General features: G+C 43.8%; 1 protein-coding gene across 3 annotated transcripts in view; it reads right to left on the bottom strand.

Annotated features, from left to right (window-relative positions):
- The window catches only part of LOC124544875 (calmodulin-like), a 209,968-nt gene extending 190,119 nt beyond the window's left edge, over positions 1–19,849 (bottom strand). The window contains exon 1 of one of the 3 annotated variants that reach the window (XM_047123592.1): positions 19,702–19,849. In XM_047123592.1, coding sequence (XP_046979548.1) covers positions 19,702–19,767 — 66 coding nt within the window. In that variant the 5' untranslated portion in view covers positions 19,768–19,849. The remainder of the gene's footprint in view (positions 1–19,701) is intronic. The other 2 variants (XM_047123593.1, XM_047123594.1) reach the window with 2 other exon arrangements.
- Positions 19,850–21,051: the final 1,202 nt, after the last annotated feature.

The following is a 21,051-nucleotide window of genomic DNA, read 5'->3' as shown; positions in this document are numbered from 1 at the left end:
AGGAAAAGTAGTAGGTGAGTATGGAATGGGGGTAAGGAAGGAAAGAGGAAGTCGCCTGGCAGAATTTTGCACAGAGCATAACTTAATAATAGCTAACTCTTGGTTTACGAATCATGAAAGAAGGTTGTATACGTGTAAGAGGCCTGGAGACACTGAAAGGTTTCAAATTGATTATATAATGGTAAGATTTAGGAACCAGGTTTTAAATTGTAAGACATTTTCAGGGGCAGACGTGGACTCTGATCACAATCTGTTGGTTATGAACTGTAGATTAAAACTGAAGAAACCGCAAAAAGGCGGGAATTTAAAAAGATGGGACCAGGATAAACTGAAAGAACCAGAGGTTGTAGGGAGTTTCAGAGAGAGCATTAGGAAACGATTGACAAGAATGGGAGAAAGAAATACAGCAGAAGGAGAATGGCTAGCTTTGAGGGATGAAATGTTGAAGGCAGTAGAGGATGAAATAGGTAAAAGACAAGACCTAGTAGAGATTTTTGAGTAATACAAGAGATATTAATTGATGAAAGGAGAAAATATAAAAGTGCGCTAAATGAAGCAGGTGAAAGGGAATACAAACGTCTAAAAAATGACATTGTCAGGAAGTGAAAAATGACTAAGCAGGAATGGCAAGAGGATAAATGTAAGGATGCAGAAGCATATACCACTAGGACAAAAATTGATACAGTCTAAAGGTAGGACTTTTGAGAAGGGACAATCGCCTGCATGAATGTCAAGAGTACTGATGGAAAACGAGTCCTAAGCGAAGAAGGGAAACCTGAAAGGTAGAAGGAGGACACAGAGAATCTATAGAAGAAAGTTGTTTTTGATGGCAGTATTATAGAAATGGAATAGGACATATACGAATATGAGATAAAGATATTACACTGCGAGAAGGATTTGACAGAGCACTGAAAGACCTAAGTCGAAACGAGGCGCCGGGAGTAGACGACATTCCGTTAGAACTGCTGATAGCCTTGGAACAGTCAGCCATGACCAAACTTTCATCTGGCGAGAAAGACATACGAAGCAATCGAAATACCCTCAAACTTCAAAAGGAACTTAAAAGTCCAGTTGCAAAGAAAGCAGTGCTGACAGGTGTGAATACTACCAAACTATTAGTTTAATACATCATGTTTGATAAACACTAACAAGAATTCTTTACCGACGAATGGAAAAACTGGAAGATTCCGACCTGTGGGAAGATCAGTTTGGATTCTGGAGGAAAGCAGTAACACGTGAGGCAATACTGATTCTACAACTGCTCAGAGAAGACGAGTTAAGGAAAGGCAAACCTACATTTATAGCATTTGCAGACTTAGAGAAAGCTTTTGACAATTTAAGTGGAATACTCTCTTTGAAATTCGTGGGGCTATTTACAACTCGTACAGAAACCAGACTGCAGCTATAAGAGTCGAGGGGCATGAAAGTGAAGCAGTGGATGAGAAGGGAGAGAGACGCGGTTGTGGGCTATCCCAAATGTTATTCAGTCTGTACGTTGAGCAAGTAGTAAATGAAACAAAAGAAAAATTTGGGGTGGGCAGTGAAGTCCATGGAGAAGAAATAAAAATGCCGATCATATCGTAATTCTGTCAACGACAGCAAAGGACTTGGAAGAGCAGCTGACAGAATGGACAGTGACTTGAAAGGAGGATATAAGCTGAACATCAACAAACGCAAAACAAGGATAATGGAGTGTAATCGAATTACATCAGGTGATGGTGAGAGAATTAGATTAGGAAACGAGACACTTGTTATTTGCGTAGCAACTGATGATGGCCAAAGTAGAGAAGATATGAAATGCAGACTGGCCACGACAAGAAAAGCATTTAAGCAGAAGAGAAATTTGTTAATGTTGATATAAGTGTCAGGAAGTCTTTTGTGAAGATATTTGTGTGGAGCATAGTCATGAATGGAAGTGAAACGATAAGTAGTTTAGACAAAAAGAGGATAGAAGCTTTCGAAATGTGGTGCTGCAGAAGAATGCTGAAAATTAGATGGGTAGATCACGTAACTAATGAGGAGGTACTGAGTAGAATTGAGAAGCAAAGAAATTTGTGCCACAAACTGATTATAAGAAGGGATCGGTTGGTAGGACATATTCTGAGACCTCAAGGGATCACCAGTTTAGTACTTGAGGGAAGCGTGGGGGATAAAACTCCTAGAGGGAGACCAAGAGATAAATACGCTAAGCAGATTCAGAAGGCTGTAGATTGCAGTACTTTCTCGGAGATGAAGAGACTTGCACAGGATAGAGTAGCATGGAGAGCTGCAGCAAAGCAGTCTTCAGACTGAAGACCACAACAACAACAATAAGAACAACAACAACGACTCGAACTTTCAACACAACTGACGCTGCTGAGGGTAACCTACGACTTCCACGTCGTGACTCCGGGCTATACACAATGCTGGTGTCTAGTTTGAAGGACAGTAAAATTTGGAAACAGGTATTTGTTTTGTGTAAATTGTAAATAAATACTTGCCACTATTAAAGTTCCAACCCACGTATATCAGTATTCTGCGAATATCTAAAAAGGAGCCTGGCAGCGGGTACTTTTTAAGGTGCTACATGGTGCCTACTATGGTCTCTATTGGTTTGGTTTGTGACAGAGTTAGGGAAAAACGTTTCTTTATATACGTCTGTGCGTGCTGTAATTAGTAAAGTGTCTTCATTACAATCACAGTCAGAGAGATGTGCAGAAGTTTGAAAAATATTCTTGGTTCTCTTCCTCACTTTTCGTCAAACAACTGAAACACATCGTATAGTGTAAAGTAAGACACGGCCACGCCGAGTATCTTTGCACATACACAGTTGGCCACCACCTTTAACAGACTAACAGAATATAGTACGGCCGGCCGGAGTGGCCGAGCGGTTCTAGGCGCTACAGTCTGGAACCGCAAGACCGCTACGCTGGCAGGTTCGAATCCTGCCTCGGGCATGGATGTGTGTGATGTTCTTAGGTTAGTTAGGTTTAAGTAGTTCTAAGTTCTAGGGGACTGATGACCACAGTAGTTAAGTCCCATAGTGCTCGGAGCCATTTGAACCATTTTAGAATATAGTACGTAAATGTAAAATATAAATAAGGCTGCTTCCCAAAGGAACCTAGGACCTAGTACTCTCTCATCATGTATAAATCGTATAATAGACTGAACCAACAGCACTGTTGTGTGCCAGAAAGTAACGGGACCATCGGGAAACAAACTGATTTGAATTTTACAATTGTCATCCGAAGTCTGTACGTTCGGGCGATGAGGTCAGCTGCATTGCGACCGCACACTTGCTGACGTACTGGCTTCAAAGGATATGCTGTCATAGGCCGACGTCGGTCGTCGCACGATTCCACTGATGTCGGTGCCACTTTAGACGTGGGCTTAAGGGGTTCACAGAAGCTTTGACCGCTGCCGGGCAATTAGAGCACTGTGCGGATATAATTCGGTTTGAAAGCGTCGTACCGCTGATGGCAAACCGCTCGGGTGCCTGGCAAGCACATCGAACGGACGTGCTTAAGACACTATCTCGTGTTTTCGAATAGGGCTATTCTACCAACTGTCAGGAAGACGGTGGGATCGCAGCAAGTGACGTGTATTCAGATAGCATTTTCGTATTTGCAATTTACGTATTCTTTATTGTTATGCAGAATTGATTTTCCTTTCACGTTACATTTTGCATTCGAACTTGCTGTGGGGAGCGTAACGCCTCCGCGCTCTCTCTCCGTCTCATCAGAACCTGTAGTGATCGGTATCTGTTTGTCATTTAACTGTTCGTAAATTCAGGTGACTTATAAATAGTTTCTCTCACTCACAAGACCGTGTTTTAGAAGCTTGTAACACTATTTGTGTGTATGATCTCCTTCGAAACATTATAATAAATATTTCATACCTTTTGGTCTTTGTGAATTTATTATCTTGCACAAATTCCTTTGTTCAGTACTTCCACCACTGTTTTCTAATCTAACCGGATACTTAAAATTTTCTTGATAAAAATGTACTAGTGCTATTCTTTTTACAATGAATTAAGAGGTAATGGAACATAAACACGTAAGGGATGTAATCATCTTCTGTGGGAATTGTACATCTCCGCAAATAATGCAGCACTTCGAGACACACGGCGGTAAAGACAGCGTCAAAGGAACATTTCTTCTGTCACACCAGATTTACAGGGTTTCAAGCAGCTTAGGTCACAAATGACATAGATATTTGTGCTTTAAAAGTTGAACCTACTACACTTGAACGAGTATGGTATGGTGTTTACAGTTAATGTACCAATTTACATTTCTGTGTTACTACTTCCGAGCCGGCCGCAGTGGCCGTGTGGTTCTAGGCGCTGCAGTCTGGAACCGAGCGACCGCTACGGTCGCAGGTTCGAATCCTGCCTCGGGCATGGATGTGTGTGATGTCCTTAGGTTAGTTAGGTTTAAGTAGTTCTAAGTTCTAGGGGACTGATGAGCTCAGAAGGTAAGTCGCATAGTGCTCAGAACCATTTGAACCATTCTGAACTACTTCCGAGCAGGAGCAATCCCTGCCTCCGCTTCACTTCGCCCCCCCTCCCCTCCACCCTCTTTCCGTTGCGCTTTGTGAAAATTTTGCCATATCCGAAGCTTCATTAAAGCAGTCAGATAGCCTTATTAATGGGTCATGTTCAGTGGGTGCGGTTACATTTCATTGCAGAAATGGCGTTCATAGTCTTGAATGAGCGTCTGTTTCAACAGGAGTTTCAGGCATTCATTGCATTTAGAGGTAGCCAGCAGACTTCCGATCTTTTAAACAGTCGAACGCCCATGTATAAAATAGTTCAAAGCTTTTGATCACTTTAAAAATGACTGAAGCAAGCAATCGAGAAAAAGTTTAGAAATGATTTGAAATTATGTTTACAGTTTGTTGGATGCTCCTATGTGCATACATTATGAAACAGTGGATGAGTCTAGTCTCGGTTTTTAAGCAAAAACTAGTATTTCAGGCATTTCAACGTTTATGATGACATCACCCGAACCACGTATCGCACAGTGATATAATTTTGCAGGTACATTCAGTGATATATATGAACACTGTCTGCAAATTGTGTAGCGAGTACAGCAAGTAGTAAAGAAGTAATAAATTATAACGTGATGTCTAATGCGGCAGTTTTACTGCAGGCACAGCGAATATGTAGAAAGCGATAAAATTCTATCGTTTATCATTTTGTGGGAATGGTGGGTGACAGCGAGAAAAAGATTCGCAAAGATTTGAAATTATGTATAAAGCTTTTTGACGTCACTACGTACTGTCGTTCTCTAATACTGATAGAATGTAGTCTGGGTATCTGCGTGCGGTTGGTTACACTGCCTCAAGAGATGTACACCGTTTATAACAGTAATACTTGTTTTACTGTGTTGACCCATTCACATGAGATTATACCTCTCAATGAGTAAATTATGTCAGCTTTTTGAATTTTTAAAGTCGGTCACTATTCATACGAAATATTAGAAATCAAATTTTTGCTGGATGCCGTTAGATATTCTCTCGGTTCTCTGCTCCAAGGTAGTCGCTTAGTAATGTATATTAAGAAGCGACATGAAATTGCACCGTCAAACAAAATCAGCGCTCGAGAAGGTAAGTGGAAGGGTTCGTTGGAAGTCTTGTCAGCAAAGGCAGTGCACCACATGGGAGACACATTATATACGCCTGTGTCGAGAGCGTTTTCGCTGTAGACAGGAACCGTCGTACTGGATGTTGGCAGCAGTCTGTCGTCACATGTGTGAAACAGAATCTGCATGCAGTGTCTGACTGTCGCTGTTAACCCTGGACGGTTCCAAATTCAAGCCCCCACCCCACGCCCTTCTCTGTCTATGTAAACCCAAATGGAGGAACGTGTGTTACAATGCGTGGACAATAATCTCTGTACAAATACAAGTGGTGCATGCAGTGGTTATACATTACGTCTCAGTGAGGTGAGAAATTTAGTACACAGATCTACCACCTCTCGCAGCATACCTTCTCTCAGTCGGCTGACCTCTGATTCGAACTAATCTTGGATGACAGATTAGGTTACGTGATTCCATGCAGTTTCAACTCTTAGTTTACACCAATGGTAGCGACTGACGAGGGGAGGCGTGGCAGTCTCTCAGCGACACACGACCACATGTTTTCAATGAGTGAGAGTTCTGAGACATCGCCGATCTTGCGTTATCTTGTTGTAAGACTGTCATGGTTGAATCGGAGATAGGGCACAGCTACTAGCCTTAAAACGCTAGAGAGTAGGCGTGCTGTCCAAATGAATGGTTATTGTGTTTTGTTTTAAGTGGCACCATATGCCAATACGCCACATTCTGGGTCTGCATGACAAGGGCAGTTACAGTCTGGCCTCCATTCGCCAGTACTTCCGTCGTGACTCTGTTCGCAGTACCGGCAGCCGTCTGACGACTCCTGTGTACAATATTGCCTTTGGACGCAGCACTGTCGCCACGCTTTTCTCTGCTGCTTTATCAAGGGAAGCCACAACATTCGCCATTTTGATAGTCCTTAGTGCTCAAGAGGTAGTCGCAATGTCCATATGGCTAGTCATCTTGCTGGATGGAAATCACTTTCCCGACGTGAGGTACGTGGCGTGGCTGTACGGTTATGTAACAATAGTTCTATCCTCTCGGGCGCTAATCGCGTCGAGTCGAGATACTACATGCCCGTTCTGAACACATCTATTCCATATTCACTTGACATTTGTAAGATCGCGACCAAACGTGATCAGCAGTACAGCAGAACCATAAATCGCAGTTTCAGTATGCCACGGTCCTACCGCTGTCGAAGTCTGACACATGTCTCCTTACGCAAGGAAAAGCACGATTTCTCGATAGCAAAAAAAGCTGTAGAGCGATTTCTAAACTGAGAAACTCGCTGCATAATCTTTCCTTATATGCAGTACTTCGTTGGTGCTGCTCTTACGTGCAGTGGACAGTTGTCCTGAAATACTAATCATTTTGGTACCCAAGCACGGAATACATTACATGCCAGTTTGACGTTTGATGCATACCGCCTTGAGATGTCGCGATATCCGTGGCCGGCATTGTATGGTTTATCTTTACAGAGTTAGTAATTACATTTCTTTACAATTTATATCTGACACTTCACGCGTCCAATGCGAGACTTCTACCTACAACTATACTTCCTGTATTTACCCTAACCAAACACAAAGACAGTACCAACAGGTTCTAGTTTATGCCATAAAGGTCATAAGGAACAAAAGGCAATAAACTAAAAATCATAGATGTTTTTGCGCTATATGTTTCCCTAGGTAAATCTGTGTATGGCTGGAGGGTTGAGAGGCAACCACCGACGCGTATCATTACCTGACTACCACTAGTACATCTTTCTAGAGACTGGGAACCCTCCATCTCTCTTTCGTTCACCTTCGTGTCGCACAACTCTCGTAACTGTTCCTTGATATTTTGGATACTGGATGTCGGCTGAGCTGACGTCGACATGGTCCCAAACATGTTATATCGTGGACATATCTGAGGATCTTGGCGAGCATTGTCCTGTTGGAAAATGGCACCATGATACAGTTACATGAGAACGTAGGATGTCTGTGACATATCGTTGTGAGTCAGAATTCCCTCAGCCACCGCCAGGTGGCGTCAGACGCGGTGACACCAGTGTGATACCGCTGTGTCTCCCAAAAACACTGAGAGAACGGAACCTCTGCCCAGGTAGCCGCCGTACACGCCGATAATGCTTATCCGGGACAGCGCAGTATCGCGATTCATTACTAAACACAGTGAGAAGCCATTCATCAGGAGTCCATGCTTCCTGGCACGGCACCACTCCAAACATAGCCATTCGTGTTGTGGTGTTAACGGCATTCGATGCGTGGGAACGTAATTTCCTAGCCCAGCTGCTGCTACCCTCCTCTTATCTCCTCCGGTTGACCCAGAATGTTGCAGGGAGTCCATCACCTGTTCTCGGATGGCAGGGGTAGATGTGAAGGAGTTACAATGTGCTTGGTGCTCGATGGCAGTCCTCCTTTGTGATGGTCAGTCGTGGTCGATCGGTAAATTGACGAGAATATCCGCCCTCACATTCCCAAGCCCTGCAGCATCGGGTCACTGTCTCATCCAAATGTCGCGGAAATGCGAATATTGCACTATTCGACCAGCCCGCCAATGAGGCTTCTTTCAAACTCGGTCAGGTTCTGCTAAGGCTGTCTCACACGAGCACACGTCGTGCCCTTCCCATGGATCTCTCAACACCTGACGCTGTTCACGACCCTACAATGTCTGGTGGCAGCACTAAACACGAACAACTCTGATGCACGCTGGGTACGATTCTGTCACAGAGAATTGCAAGTATAATTATTTAAATGCCCGCCGACGGTGTGTACGAGTAGCAAGTTACATTGAAATACCACCATGTCCTCTGGGTGCTTCAGTCTTTTTGTCAGGCACTTATGTTATACGTAACACCAGTTCTTACTGTATTCTTCCTCAAACCAAGCTTCTGCTCCGTCTCTGATGAGGTTTTGTCGACGACTCGTTAAGACACATAAGGTTTTCTGCTTAATGACGTCGGACGAAACAGCAACACCCAGCAACAATGTTGTTTTTGGTGCGTTTCGTTTACGTCACTACCTCCTTATCGCGCGCACACCGGACACTTGTTTTGCGACACCCGCGTAGCCCTGCCTCTCCCGGATACCGATCGCCGGCCGTGAGACGTCCGCTTCCGATTCACGAGCGTGGCGACGGCTACTTAGCGGCGTCACCATGGCAACAGATGGGCAGGGCGTGACCTTTGGGTGCGATCTGTCAGCCATGTGCGCTGCTGTTGGCATAATAAACAAGCGGAGCCTGGGAAACGGAGCGCTACATGTGACGCATATGACTGACCTCGTGCGTATACATCGCAGCAGAACGCAGCCGTCTGATAGTTCCTATTTACTTGTCCATATCTTGACAACTCAGACAGAATCAGTAATTGTTTGAGGACGATTCTGTTGTCTACAGGGTGGGCGAAAAGTTCCCGCATCCTTGTAACCCCTGTTTAGTATCAAATGTTAATATGCATGATGGAAGCTCTGTTATTCCTTATCATTTGTTGGAATCAATCGTTGGAATTCATTTTTACATGTTTTCACAGTGGCAATCAAGTTTTAGTCTGTAGGCATGGTGAGCCGGCCGAAGTGGCCGAGCGGTTCTAGGCGCTACAGTCTGGAACCGCGCGACCGGTCGCAGATTCGAATCCTGCCTTGGGCATGGATGTGTATGATGTCCTTAAGTTAGTTAGGTTTAAGTAGTTCTAAGTTCTAGGGTACTGATGACCTCAGATGTTTAGTCCTATAGTGCTCAGAGCCATTTGAACCATTTTTGTAGGCATGGTAGATGTAATTGGTCATAGTTACACTACAGTGGAGCGCTTAGTGGCAAGCATGTGGGTGCACGACCAACACACACGGCGGAGAATGAGAAAGATGATGGAGCATTTTAGGAAAGGTGTAATAAGGCTCCATCGCGAAAGTCGACACTTCTGGATTGGTAAAGACGTGCTTTTGCTTTTCGCGGCGTTAAAGAGAGCAGCGGAGAGGAAGGAAGAAGGCCTGAGAAGAAACATGTGCCGGAATCTCCGCTTCTATTAGACAGTCTCTATGAAGTCTACATGTAAACGTGCTTCGGAACTCGGCATGCCGAAGACAACAATACCAGATCACATGGAAAAAGACCTCAAGGTCAGACCTTTTCGACCGACGTTTGAAGACGAATTATCCGGTACTACCGGAATGAGCGCGTGTCTGCATGCGGTGCTTCGTTGAGTCAATTTCCAAGTGTAGTGAACCGTATCAAGGTTATGTTTTCAGATGAATGTGCCATTTATAGCAGCTCATGTGCTAGGAATACTGACGTTTGGGCCAAAGAGAATCCTTTTTACAGAGACGAGTTATAAAGGAGCGTGAAGAAAGCGTGACTTGCAATCTGCGGATTTCTGTTACTGATTTCCAGAATTAGTTTTGTTACCATCAGATACACATTACTTACGTTTCGCTGCAACGAGTTTTGACTTATCATAGAAATGATTCTTTTTTTCGTTTTGGTTAGAGTTTTGCAGATCCATGTCTGAATATGACAGCTACGGGCTACTGAGTACTACGCCATAACTATGTTCGAGACGAGCGGTCTCATTCACAATAGAGCCTTTGTTGTAGAAACCGGTCCAGTTTAAGCATAATGACATGTCTTCCGTGCCTAAGACAATCGGTTAATTTGATTTTGTGAGGCAAGTATCTTGCTACTATGTGCGCATGTCAGTATTGCATTGTATGTGGAACGTACGACAAGCAGTCAAGGGTTACAGCACTCGTCTCGAAATTAGTTGTGACGCAATAAAGGAACAGTGGCCCAGCAGCTGACGTAGAATTACTTCATGTCCATAAACATAACCACCACCTGAAGCTCCCTGTTTAATCTGCTTCGTTCCTCACTGCTAATGGCTTTGCTTCTTACGGCGGATATAGTGCTTAGCGGTTTCCCGCCCACGTAGACAAGCAAGTTACTTTTTCCTGTAGACATTTTTGAGCTGTTGCAATTTCCTACTTCCTTCTCGCGAAATGAGAGGTAAGTTAATGATTTGCAGTTTCGGTAATTACATAGGAAAATTAAACTTTTCAGGAAGTTATGATCCGTTTACTTGCACACGGCAAGGAAATCACGATATGTCATAATACCCGTACGTTAGTTATTCGACACAGCATAACGATGTGTAATTGGTAGGTATACAGCATCTATACATATTATAAATTGGAGTCCCGCGTCACCTTTCCTATATGTATGCTAAGGATAGTCTCAGGCCGCGGTGGCCGAGCGGTTCTAGGCGCTTCAATCCGGAACCGTGATGCCGCTATGGTCGCAGGTTCGGTTGGTTCAAATGGCTCTGAGCACTATGGGACTCAACTGCTGTGGTCATCAGTCCCCTAGAACTTAGAACTACTTAAACCTAACTAACCTAAGGACATCACACACATCCATGCCCGAGGCAGGATTCGAACCTGCGACCGTAGCAGTCGCACGGTTCCGGACTGCGCGCCTAGAACCGCGAGACCACTGCGGCCGGCTCGCAGGTTCGAATCTAGACTTGGACATGGATGTTGTGATGTCCTTAGGTTAGTTAGGTCTAAGTAGTTCTAAGTCTAGGGGACTGATGACATCAGACGTTAAGTCCCATAGTGCTTAGAGCCATTTTGAACCAGGAACTGCTGCAGGGATTTTGATACGTTTCCACTAATGACTTCTTGTCTACATGTCGGTGCTTACAAAGGGCATTCATCTAAAACTTGCACCGCAGATATTGCAGAAATGGAAAGCGCTTTTCACAGAATGGATTGGTAGTCAGCGGCCCTTATCGTTAGCCAGTTAACAGACTATAATAATACGTAGAAAGTGTTTTCTTTGTCAAACATACAATTTTTTAAAATGGAACAATAGCTATTGGCATTAACATACTACAGCAGGATAAATTACGATCTCAGTGATGTTGTTGCAGGATTTTAGTGCGAGTCGTTCACGAGATATAGTGCTTTGAAAATTTCACACACAGATACTTACACAATGCCTGTGGTAGCACACACTAAAGAACAACGCAAGTAAATACACTAGTTATGTGGATTCTGAACAGTAACTAGACAACTGACCATCACAGGTTGTGTTCAAATGACCACCGGCAGTGGCCATACCCCCCCCCCCCCCTCCCGCTTAGTCTGCTACTGAACGTGTCTGCACACGTGTTAGCATTTCAGCGGGGATATCCCAGCAGGCTGAAGAAATATGTCGTTGCATATCATCGGATTCAGTTGCAATGTTCTTGTAGACAGCTTCTTTTAGCTTCCCCACAGAAAAACGTCTAAAAGCGTCAAATCCAGGTAAGGGCCCGGCCGAGGTACAGGTCCTCTGCGCCCAGTCCGACGACTCAGTAACAACTTGTGAATATTTGGTGTAGTACTTCGTGTACTATGCGCTGAGCCATCATGCTGGTAGTAAAGGTTCCTCCCGGTCTGTAGAGGAAAGTTTTCTATTATTCGCGGAACATGGTGTATTAGGAAGCTGCGATACCTGTGCACTTTCAATGTTCCGTCCGCGAAAAACGGGCCTATGTGCTGATGGTTCACTTCCCATACCATGCGTTTACACTCCATGAACGCTGACATTCCACCTGAAGAAGCCAACGGGGATTGCCAACAGATCAATAGTGCATGTTTCGGCGGTTTACATGGCCATGATTTGTAAATGCAGCTTCATCACTAAACAAGATACGTGCTGCTTCTGCAATATCCTGTCTTGATGCACATGTACAAAAGGTGACACGATTTGTATAATCGCTTCCATGTAGCTGTTTATGGAGACAGATGAAATAGGTATGGTTCCTATATCAATCGAGAATGTGTAGGACAGTTTCTTGAGTCATGCCACTTCCTTGCGTGATTGCGCGGGAGCTAACTTGCGGACCAACTGCAACAGCAGAAAGAGTATTACTTTCTCACTCTTCTGTCAACACCTGTTACGTAACTGACTGAAGAAGTTGACAAATAATTGCCGAGATGGCTGAGGTCTGTTGGGATATCTTGCCGCATACATCATACAAGAACGAACTGCATTCTTACTACACTCTCCATACACCATGAGCATGTCGGCTTTATCTGCATTGGTAAATCCCCCATCCACTCACGATCTACTGTTTGGAGTGTCACACACTAACTGCCTAGCAAGTCGCAATGCGCTCAAGGAACACAAATGTATACCGTAAGCAAGTAGACTGTACACCGTAAGCAAGTATACTGTAACATCATTGTACCTAGCAACTGCGCAGCTTGAATGGCACAAACAAGTGTCGCTGTGGAAACGTTGCACAATACGATATCTCCTAGACGACTCGCACTAGGACCCTGCAAACCCTTAAAAAATTTACCCTACTTTTTGTTTCTTAATGTCAATAGGGATTGTTCCATTTAAAGAATTGTATTTTTGCGCAAAAAATACACTTTTTAAGTATTGTTACAATCCGTTTATTGCGATCCCTTCCAGAACGTTGCTCGGTTGTGTGGGACTCGTACCAAATAGCACTCACATGGGACATTGAACTTAAATAAGGAAGGGCAGCACGAACGTTCACAGGTTTCTCTAACTTACGGTAGAGCGTCACAATCAAACTGAGATGGCAGTCCCGAGGAATCCTACTTATAAAGTTTCGATAGCCAGTTTAAAGAATAATCTAGGAATATAATGAAGCCCTTATGTATCGCTGCGGGAGGGAAAACTAGATTTGTTACTGGTAGGTTCGAACAGCAAGCAAGATGCTTCGGGAACTCAAATGGGAATCCGTAGGGGGAAGGCGATATTCTTTTGAGGACCATAATGAGAAAATTTGGAGAAACGATATTTGTAGCTGACTGCAGAACGAGCCTACTGTCGCCAAAATACATATCGCATTAGGACCACGAAGATAAGGTACGAGAAATTAGTGCTCATACGGAGGCATATACACAATTGGTTCAAATGGCTCTGAGCACTATGCGACTTAACTTCTGAGGTCATCAGTCGCCTAGAACTTAGAACTAATTAAACCTAAGTAACCTGAGGACATCACACACATCAATGCCCGAGGCAGGCAGGATTCGAACCTGCGACCGTAGCGGTCGCTCGGCTCCAGACTGTAGCGCCTAGAACCGCACGGCCACTCCGGCCGGCTATACACAATTGTCTTTCCTTTGTTCTGTCTGTGAGTGGAACAGAAAAGGAACTGACTAGTAGCGTTACAGGGTACCCTGCACCACGCACGGGGGCTTGCGGTGTATGTATGTAGATGTGGATGTAGATGTAGATAGCGAAGAGAAGATTACACTAATAACCCTGTAAATGGAGCGGGGAGAGACCTTAATATTGGGTACAATGGGACGTAACCGGTACCATGCACTTCACAGCGGTTTGCAGAGCTGCAGATTCAAGTGAAATAGCGTAGTTGTTATAGTTAACTTCTTCATCAAAATGTGCATGACCTCTCCCTAGCGTGAAATCTCGAATCTGTAGTTAGCAATGTATTTCAGCGCCGCTCGTCCCATCATCAGTCTAAACACGAAGCCATTCGTTTATGGATATCGAGACCGATCGATACCGGTGGAGAACCTTGGAGCATCTGGTTTCAGCAATCCTTTTGCTGATTTGTGGCATTAGATCTACACTATGACAAATGTGGTGTAACGCGGGTGGGTATTTCAGAGGCAGTAGCTTACACGATTCTCATGACATGCCTAGTTTCATTTTTCTCTTTTGGTTGTTAATTTATGGAAAGACGATCTCTGGTGTGTCAGCTGTGACCTTGCCAACTATCTTCAGAATGGGGGAACATATTTGTCTCAATTTCTTCTGATTTGCGAATTTCGATTAACAGGAATGTGCTTAACTGTTTGCGTATGGGAGGTACACAGCCTAAGTTTTCCATCAGCCAAGCCCATGCAATTTTTCTTGGCTAGCATAATTGAGTGCATGATGTGTAAGATATATGGTGTACACCAGCAGTCCTGCGTAAGCTCTGTGTGAATTTCTTCAGCTGTTACAACCTTCCCGTTGTCAGTGTCCATTCGCACTTGTTTTTATACTGTTCTTCACATCACTTTTTATGTTTGTTTTACTGTCATTCCAGAGATTTTCCGCGTAGTAGATGTCGAGGTTGTTTAGCCCACTCTAGCATGCACTGGTTTACGCCACTGAGTCATACAAGCTTTCAAAGAGAAGTTTTTGCCAACTAAGTAAGCAGATCGTGACATATCTTCGACAGAGGTTCCTCTCTCGCTCATTACTGTATGGAAAACTAGTATTTCCAAGCAGAAATATTGTTCTGTCTGTTTTTTGAAAATCAATTTTGTCATCTAATGAACATTTTACATACTCATGTGCCAAATAATTTTTATTGGAATACAACTGATTTTTGTTTTTACTGAAAAATTATTTTGAGGAAGGCTGTCAAATCTACTTGTGAATGTACTATTTCTATTTGACCATGCAATTTTTCTTGGCTAGCATAATTGAGTGCATGATGTGTAAGATATATGGTGTACACCAGCAGTCCTGCGTAAGCTCTGTGTGAATTTCTTCAGCTGTTACAACCTTCCCGTTGTCAGTGTCCATTCGCACTTGTTTTTATACTGTTCTTCACATCACTTTTTATGTTTGTTTTGACTGTCATTCCAGAGATTTTCCGCGTAGTAGATGTCGAGCTGGTTTAGCCCACTCTAGCATGCACTGGTTTACGCCACTGAGTCATACAAGCTTTCAAAGAGAAGTTTTTGCCAACTAAGTAAGCAGATCGTGACATATCTTCGACAGAGGTTCCTCTCTCGCTCATTACTGTATGGAAAACTAGTATTTCCAAGCAGAAATATTGTTCTGTCTGTTTTTTGAAAATCAATTTTGTCATCTAATGAACATTTTACATACTCATGTGCTAAATAATTTTTATTGGAATACAACTGGTTTTTGTTTTTACTGAAAAATTATTTTGAGGAAGGCTGTCAAATCTACTTGTGAATGTACTATTTCTATTTGACCAGCACTCGTTATTTGTAACTGTGTTCGTTTCAGAACTAAGGTGCTGCTACTAAGTTGTGTTTAAAAAGGCTTAACTCTTGAAACATGAGGCTACTAAATGATCGTTGGTTAACGCCACGTATTAATCTTATAGTGCATATCTGCGCAACAGAAACTATCCTCCTTAGAAAATGGCACCACAGACGGGTATTCCAGGCAACATTAGCAAATGACAACATGCTAAGTATGTCAGAGGGTAATGTTTCTTTGAGGCTAAAGCAGTTGAGTTACACATCAACTACCAAATGCTATGTTATTGTGTTAAACCAACATATTCTGAACTGTTATCTCATTTTGAGGCTATATATTTTTGTATTTGCTTAGCAGTGATTGCTTTCTCATGAAGTAGGCGCTGCATTTTTTATTGTTGCCTTTGACTGTCTTCGATAGTTGCGGTGAACAAACACATCAAGCAATTTCGCTAGACAGTTGTGTTAAGCGGAGCTCAGATATTACGATCTCAGAAAATGCATGCTTTGATTTAGTGAAACTGCAAGGAGAATATAGTTCTCAGTATATCATTCGCTGCAAAATTTTTGGACATTTTAACTAAAGCAAATGACCAACAATCTGCACTGCCGTTTTACAGTTCAATCCAATTTCACAGTTTGTCCATAATGGGTTTTTATTACAACGCACCCATTACAACAAATTGGCAAAACCGGGCAGTGGGCACATGGATATACGGTCTACGTAACTAAGTAACAAACCGTATTTAGAAGCAAACTGACAAAGAATGGTCAAGCCCACACACATGGTAATGAATGAAAATGCTGCTCGTATCGACATGTCTAGTTGATGGAGGAATTAGAATTTGTAACGTTATATTTGAGGCATAAAACATTCACGAACCAAAACGTTCTGTTTTTTTTTCTTTTCTTATATCTAAGAACAATCAATGGTTTTATTTTTAAAATGAACGGTTTAGCTGTTATTTACAAATGTATAGTAAGAATGGTTTACAAAATCAATACCATTCCTGTCCATATTTAGACGTAATTCCCATCAACTTCTATACGTTTGTTCCTTCTTCTTACAAGTCTTTGTATCCCCTCAGCGAAAAGTTCTTTACTGTGATATCGAAACCAGTTTTTTTTCCTTACTTTTTCTCTTGACCTCATCGTTGTCGTTGAACCTGATGCCATGGAAAGCTTCTTTCAGGGAACTAAATAGATAAAAATCCATAGGGGCAAGCTAAGAGCTATAGAGGGGATAAGGTAGGAGCTCTCATCCCAATTTTCCAATTGTTTTCAGCGTCACTTCTTCCGTACGAGTTCGAGCATTGCCTAAAATAAGAAGTACGACATTCCTCTACCATCCCTTACGGTTCTTCAGCGAGGAGTTGACTTTGTTCTCAGTCACGTCTATAGTACAGGCTGCCTATAGCTCGTTGCACCTTCAAAAAATCACAGGAATTTCGACCACTGTCACTCCAACAGATGAGAAGCATGACCATAACATCAGATGGTGGCGTTCTGTTCGAGGAAGTCACCGTGTTTCCACTGCTTTTTGGCTCTAGAACTCCGATACAAAATGACCTACACAGACTTCATCACAGATTAAAGTCCTGTCCAAAACTGGATCACCTTCGCAACAGAAATGATTTTCTTTTTCGGTGCAAATGTGAAATCGCTGTTCTTTGTGATGAACGGTAAGCTCATAGGAAACCTACCTTACCCGAGTCTTATATAGATTGGTTTGAGTGATAGAATGAGTTGTGTCGACACATACCCGACATTTTTCAGGAATTTGTTCAACTGTAAGTTGCCAGGATTCAGGCATAAATCAGTCAGTACCAATCAGCAATGCCGAAGTCGATCTGCTACCGGCAGCTAAGAGTGGTGCTCGTCGGTTAAGGTTTTGCGACTAGTTTTTAACCTTTTGTAAACACACGTAAAAATTCACACGGTTCATGTAACTACTGCTGTATTGCCCGTTAATCCGACTGAATATTTATGAGGGTTGTACACTTTCCGAAAATAAAAATCGGCTCGCACGAAGTTGTTCTGCAAAAGTACTTTCTTCGAGTGCTAAAGTAACTAAGACCTTAGTATTTAGGATTACAAATGACTAACACTTTCAGTACTGTTATCAACTGACACTTACAGGAATTTCAATTAGGCGTTAGTTTTACTGTGTGTGTTTATTTACTTGCTGAATGGCTCTTTTACAAACATCGCCAGATCGGTATTTCAGCATAAGAAGCCTCGAAGAACAGCGGCGCATGCATTGTGATGCTCCAGTGACTGTCGTCAGATACAATAAAACAAGAGAAAACAGAGTAAGAAGTGAATGGGATTCGCGCACTTTGGCTATGTTTATGGACAGTTCGTCCATCCTGGGAATCGAGGAATTTGTCGTTTTTTGTCTATTATCGATATTGATACTGGCAATATCTTCCAAGACTTTCGAGAATGGTTTAATTTGAGGTTTGAATTGTGATCATAAATAACAAAAAAAAACATTTTTTTCGTATTTCATAATTACAAAATAACGATTTCGGATTTTTCCCTTTACTTGTATTGCAAAACCTTGCTTCTGGCAAAATTGCATGATTCTAGATCAAGGACCGAGCGAGGTGGCGCAGTGGTTAGCACACTGTACTCGCATTCTGGAGGACGACGGTTCAATCCCGCGTCCGGCCATCCTGTTTCCGTGATTTCTCTAAATCGCTCCAGCCAAATGGCGGGATGGTTCCTTTGAAAGGAACTTCCTTCCCCATCCTTCCCTAACCCGATGAGACCGATGACCTCGCTTTCTGGTCTCCTCCCCCAAACAACCCCACCCAACCCTCTACATCAAGGGGAAATACCAAATAGGTTTTGATGAGTGAGTTTTCGAGTATAAATATATGTGACATAAATGGCCGTATATTTTAATTACACTGAATTAGAAGCTTACAATTTTTACACCGCCAAGGAAACGTAGACCTTAGTATGTGACACAAATTTTGAACTCGATACGTCTAGTTGTTCCTAAGAAGAATGGTTCTTAACAGTTGGGGACACAGACAAACAGACACACTGATAGACAGACAACAAAGTGATCTTACAAAGGTTTCATTTTTACAGATTGAAATACAGGACTATAAAAAGAAACACAGCTCAATTACTCCCTTTCCCAATCGGTAATTCGTTGTAATTAACTAAACAGGAATTTTTCTAGTCATTCAGTCAATATACCGAAAGCTTCAAAATGGTTCAAATGGCTCTGAGCACTATGGGACTTAACACCTGAGGTCATCAGTCCCCTAGAACTTAGAACTACTTAAACCTAACTAACCTAAGGACATCACACACATCCATGCCGGAGGCAGGATTCGAACCTGCGACCGTAGCGGTCGCGCGGTTCCAGACTGAAGCGGCCACACCGGTCGGTCCGAAACCTTCACTTACCATTCTGTTATGATACGTGTGTCAAAACACAACGTTGTAAAGGAAGCGCATCACTAACCCATTTCCTCCCAGTGAAGTTTAGCTTAAAAAAATTCAGTCAAAAATGGTTCAAATGGCTCTGAGCACTATGGGACTTAACATCTATGGTCATCAGTCCCCTAGAACTTAGAACTATTTAAACATAACTAACCTAAGGATATCACACACATCCATGCCCGACGCAGGATTCGAACCTGCGACCGTAGCGGTTGCGCGGCTCCAGACTGAAGCGCCTAGAACCGCACGGCCACACCGGCCAGCTAAAATTGAGTCAGAGTGAACTTATTATGGAAAACTCATCTATATGAATTAAAAGACTTTCAGAAGTTTTCTGATTTTTTATATCTCACAAGCAGTCCAACACTTGGTGAAAAAAAAAAAAAAAAATTCTGAAAGCTTCGTGCTGAGCGTCCGCGACCCTGGGAAGAAATGGATAAACCAGCAAAGGACCAGATTTTACACAAAAGGGAGGAATACGCGACTGCTTCACTAGGCCAGACCAGAGCTTTGAAAATAATATGGCAGAATCCTTAAGCTGGAACTTTCGCCCCGTGATAGGTTCAGCAATAAGATATTCTACATGTTAGAAAATTGGGGGGTTGGAGCGCGCGCGTGAGTGTGGTGCGTACCCTGCTGTCTCCACGTCTTTATAGACTAGGCACAGTGCTGGTACTTACCATGTCTTGTTGGTCGGTCTGGTCGGGCGCTGTGATGGTGAGCCTGGGCGGGCACGGACTGAGCATTGCCGCTGCGCGACGCGTCTCAAATAGCGGGCAAGCCGGCGTCACGCTCGTGACGACAGCGCGGGGTGTCGGTCGCCGTCTGACGCGGCGGCCCGAGGTGATATGACGTGACGTGACGTGACGGGAGGCGCGGAGCGCTGGCGCGGCTTCGTTAGCAGACACTCTGCCGCCGCTCGAGAGCCCCACCTGGAGAGGGCCGTGCCGCCGCGCTGCCTATCCACCTGCCCCTGAATCTTCGATCCAGACTGGGATCAATCGCGGACCCCGCAGTATCTGTTCAGCCCCCGCCCCCCTCCCAAGTAATAAGTTACGAAAACTTTAGGCGCACGAGATCGGGGACAGGCATTTCGATGCCCTTCGACTTCGCTGCGCGTTTTACTTGGTTCCAATAGTCCGTCGATACTATGATCGTTGTGTACTACGTCGTCCACGGCGCGAAGGAGAGGTGGGCTACGGAGCGATGCAGCAGCATGTGCATAGCAAAGCTCGACAGAAGCAGAAATGATTAGAGGAAAGTGAATACAGTAAACAGAAGCGTTACTTAACAAAGACTCTACCGGCTGCAGTGGTCGAGAGGTTCTAGGCGCTTCAATCTGGAACCGCGCGATCGCTACGGTCGCAGGTTCGTATCCTGCCTCGAGCATGGATGTGTGTGATGTTCTTAGGTTAGTTAGGTTTAATTAGTTCTAAGTTCTAGGGGACTGATGATCTCAGATGTTAAGTCCCATGGCGCTCAGAGCCATTTGAACCATTTGAACCAACAGAGACTCGTTACAAGTGAATAGGGAGCAATAATGTGCAGCTAATGAAATATCAACAAGAGCATTGTAGGGAGAGGCTCTCATAAATAATGCTCGACCGCTAGTGGCAGGGTCGCAATGGGCTCAGTCACGGTAACGACTCCATTTCGAAAGAGGCGTGCAGCTGCCGCCGACCATCCTATACCGCGGCGACAGAGGGCACTCGTGGTACAGAGCCGATGGATGCGTGGCTCAACAGGCGCACTCCATTGGGTCAGACGGATCCCGTACGACCACTATCGGCGTCTGATGGAAAATTGCGTTGCCGTTGCCAACTATGGGACGCCAGTGGGATGGACTCGATCTGTGATACCACAGTGACGAGCAGACACGCCATAGCCGTCGATCCCAACTCCCTCTGGAAGCCTCAGTACTTACAGCTCTCCTCAAAACTAGAGGGACTTAGTGCTGAGGTAAAAAATTAATAGGTCACCTTCTAATTCGTGTCAGACGTCGTTTTGCGCGGCTTTGTACAACACCCTGA

This window comes from Schistocerca americana, chromosome 8 (assembly GCF_021461395.2).
Source record: "Schistocerca americana isolate TAMUIC-IGC-003095 chromosome 8, iqSchAmer2.1, whole genome shotgun sequence".
Classification (NCBI taxonomy): Eukaryota; Metazoa; Arthropoda; class Insecta; order Orthoptera; family Acrididae; genus Schistocerca; species Schistocerca americana.
This window is presented reverse-complemented; position numbering and strand designations above follow the sequence as displayed.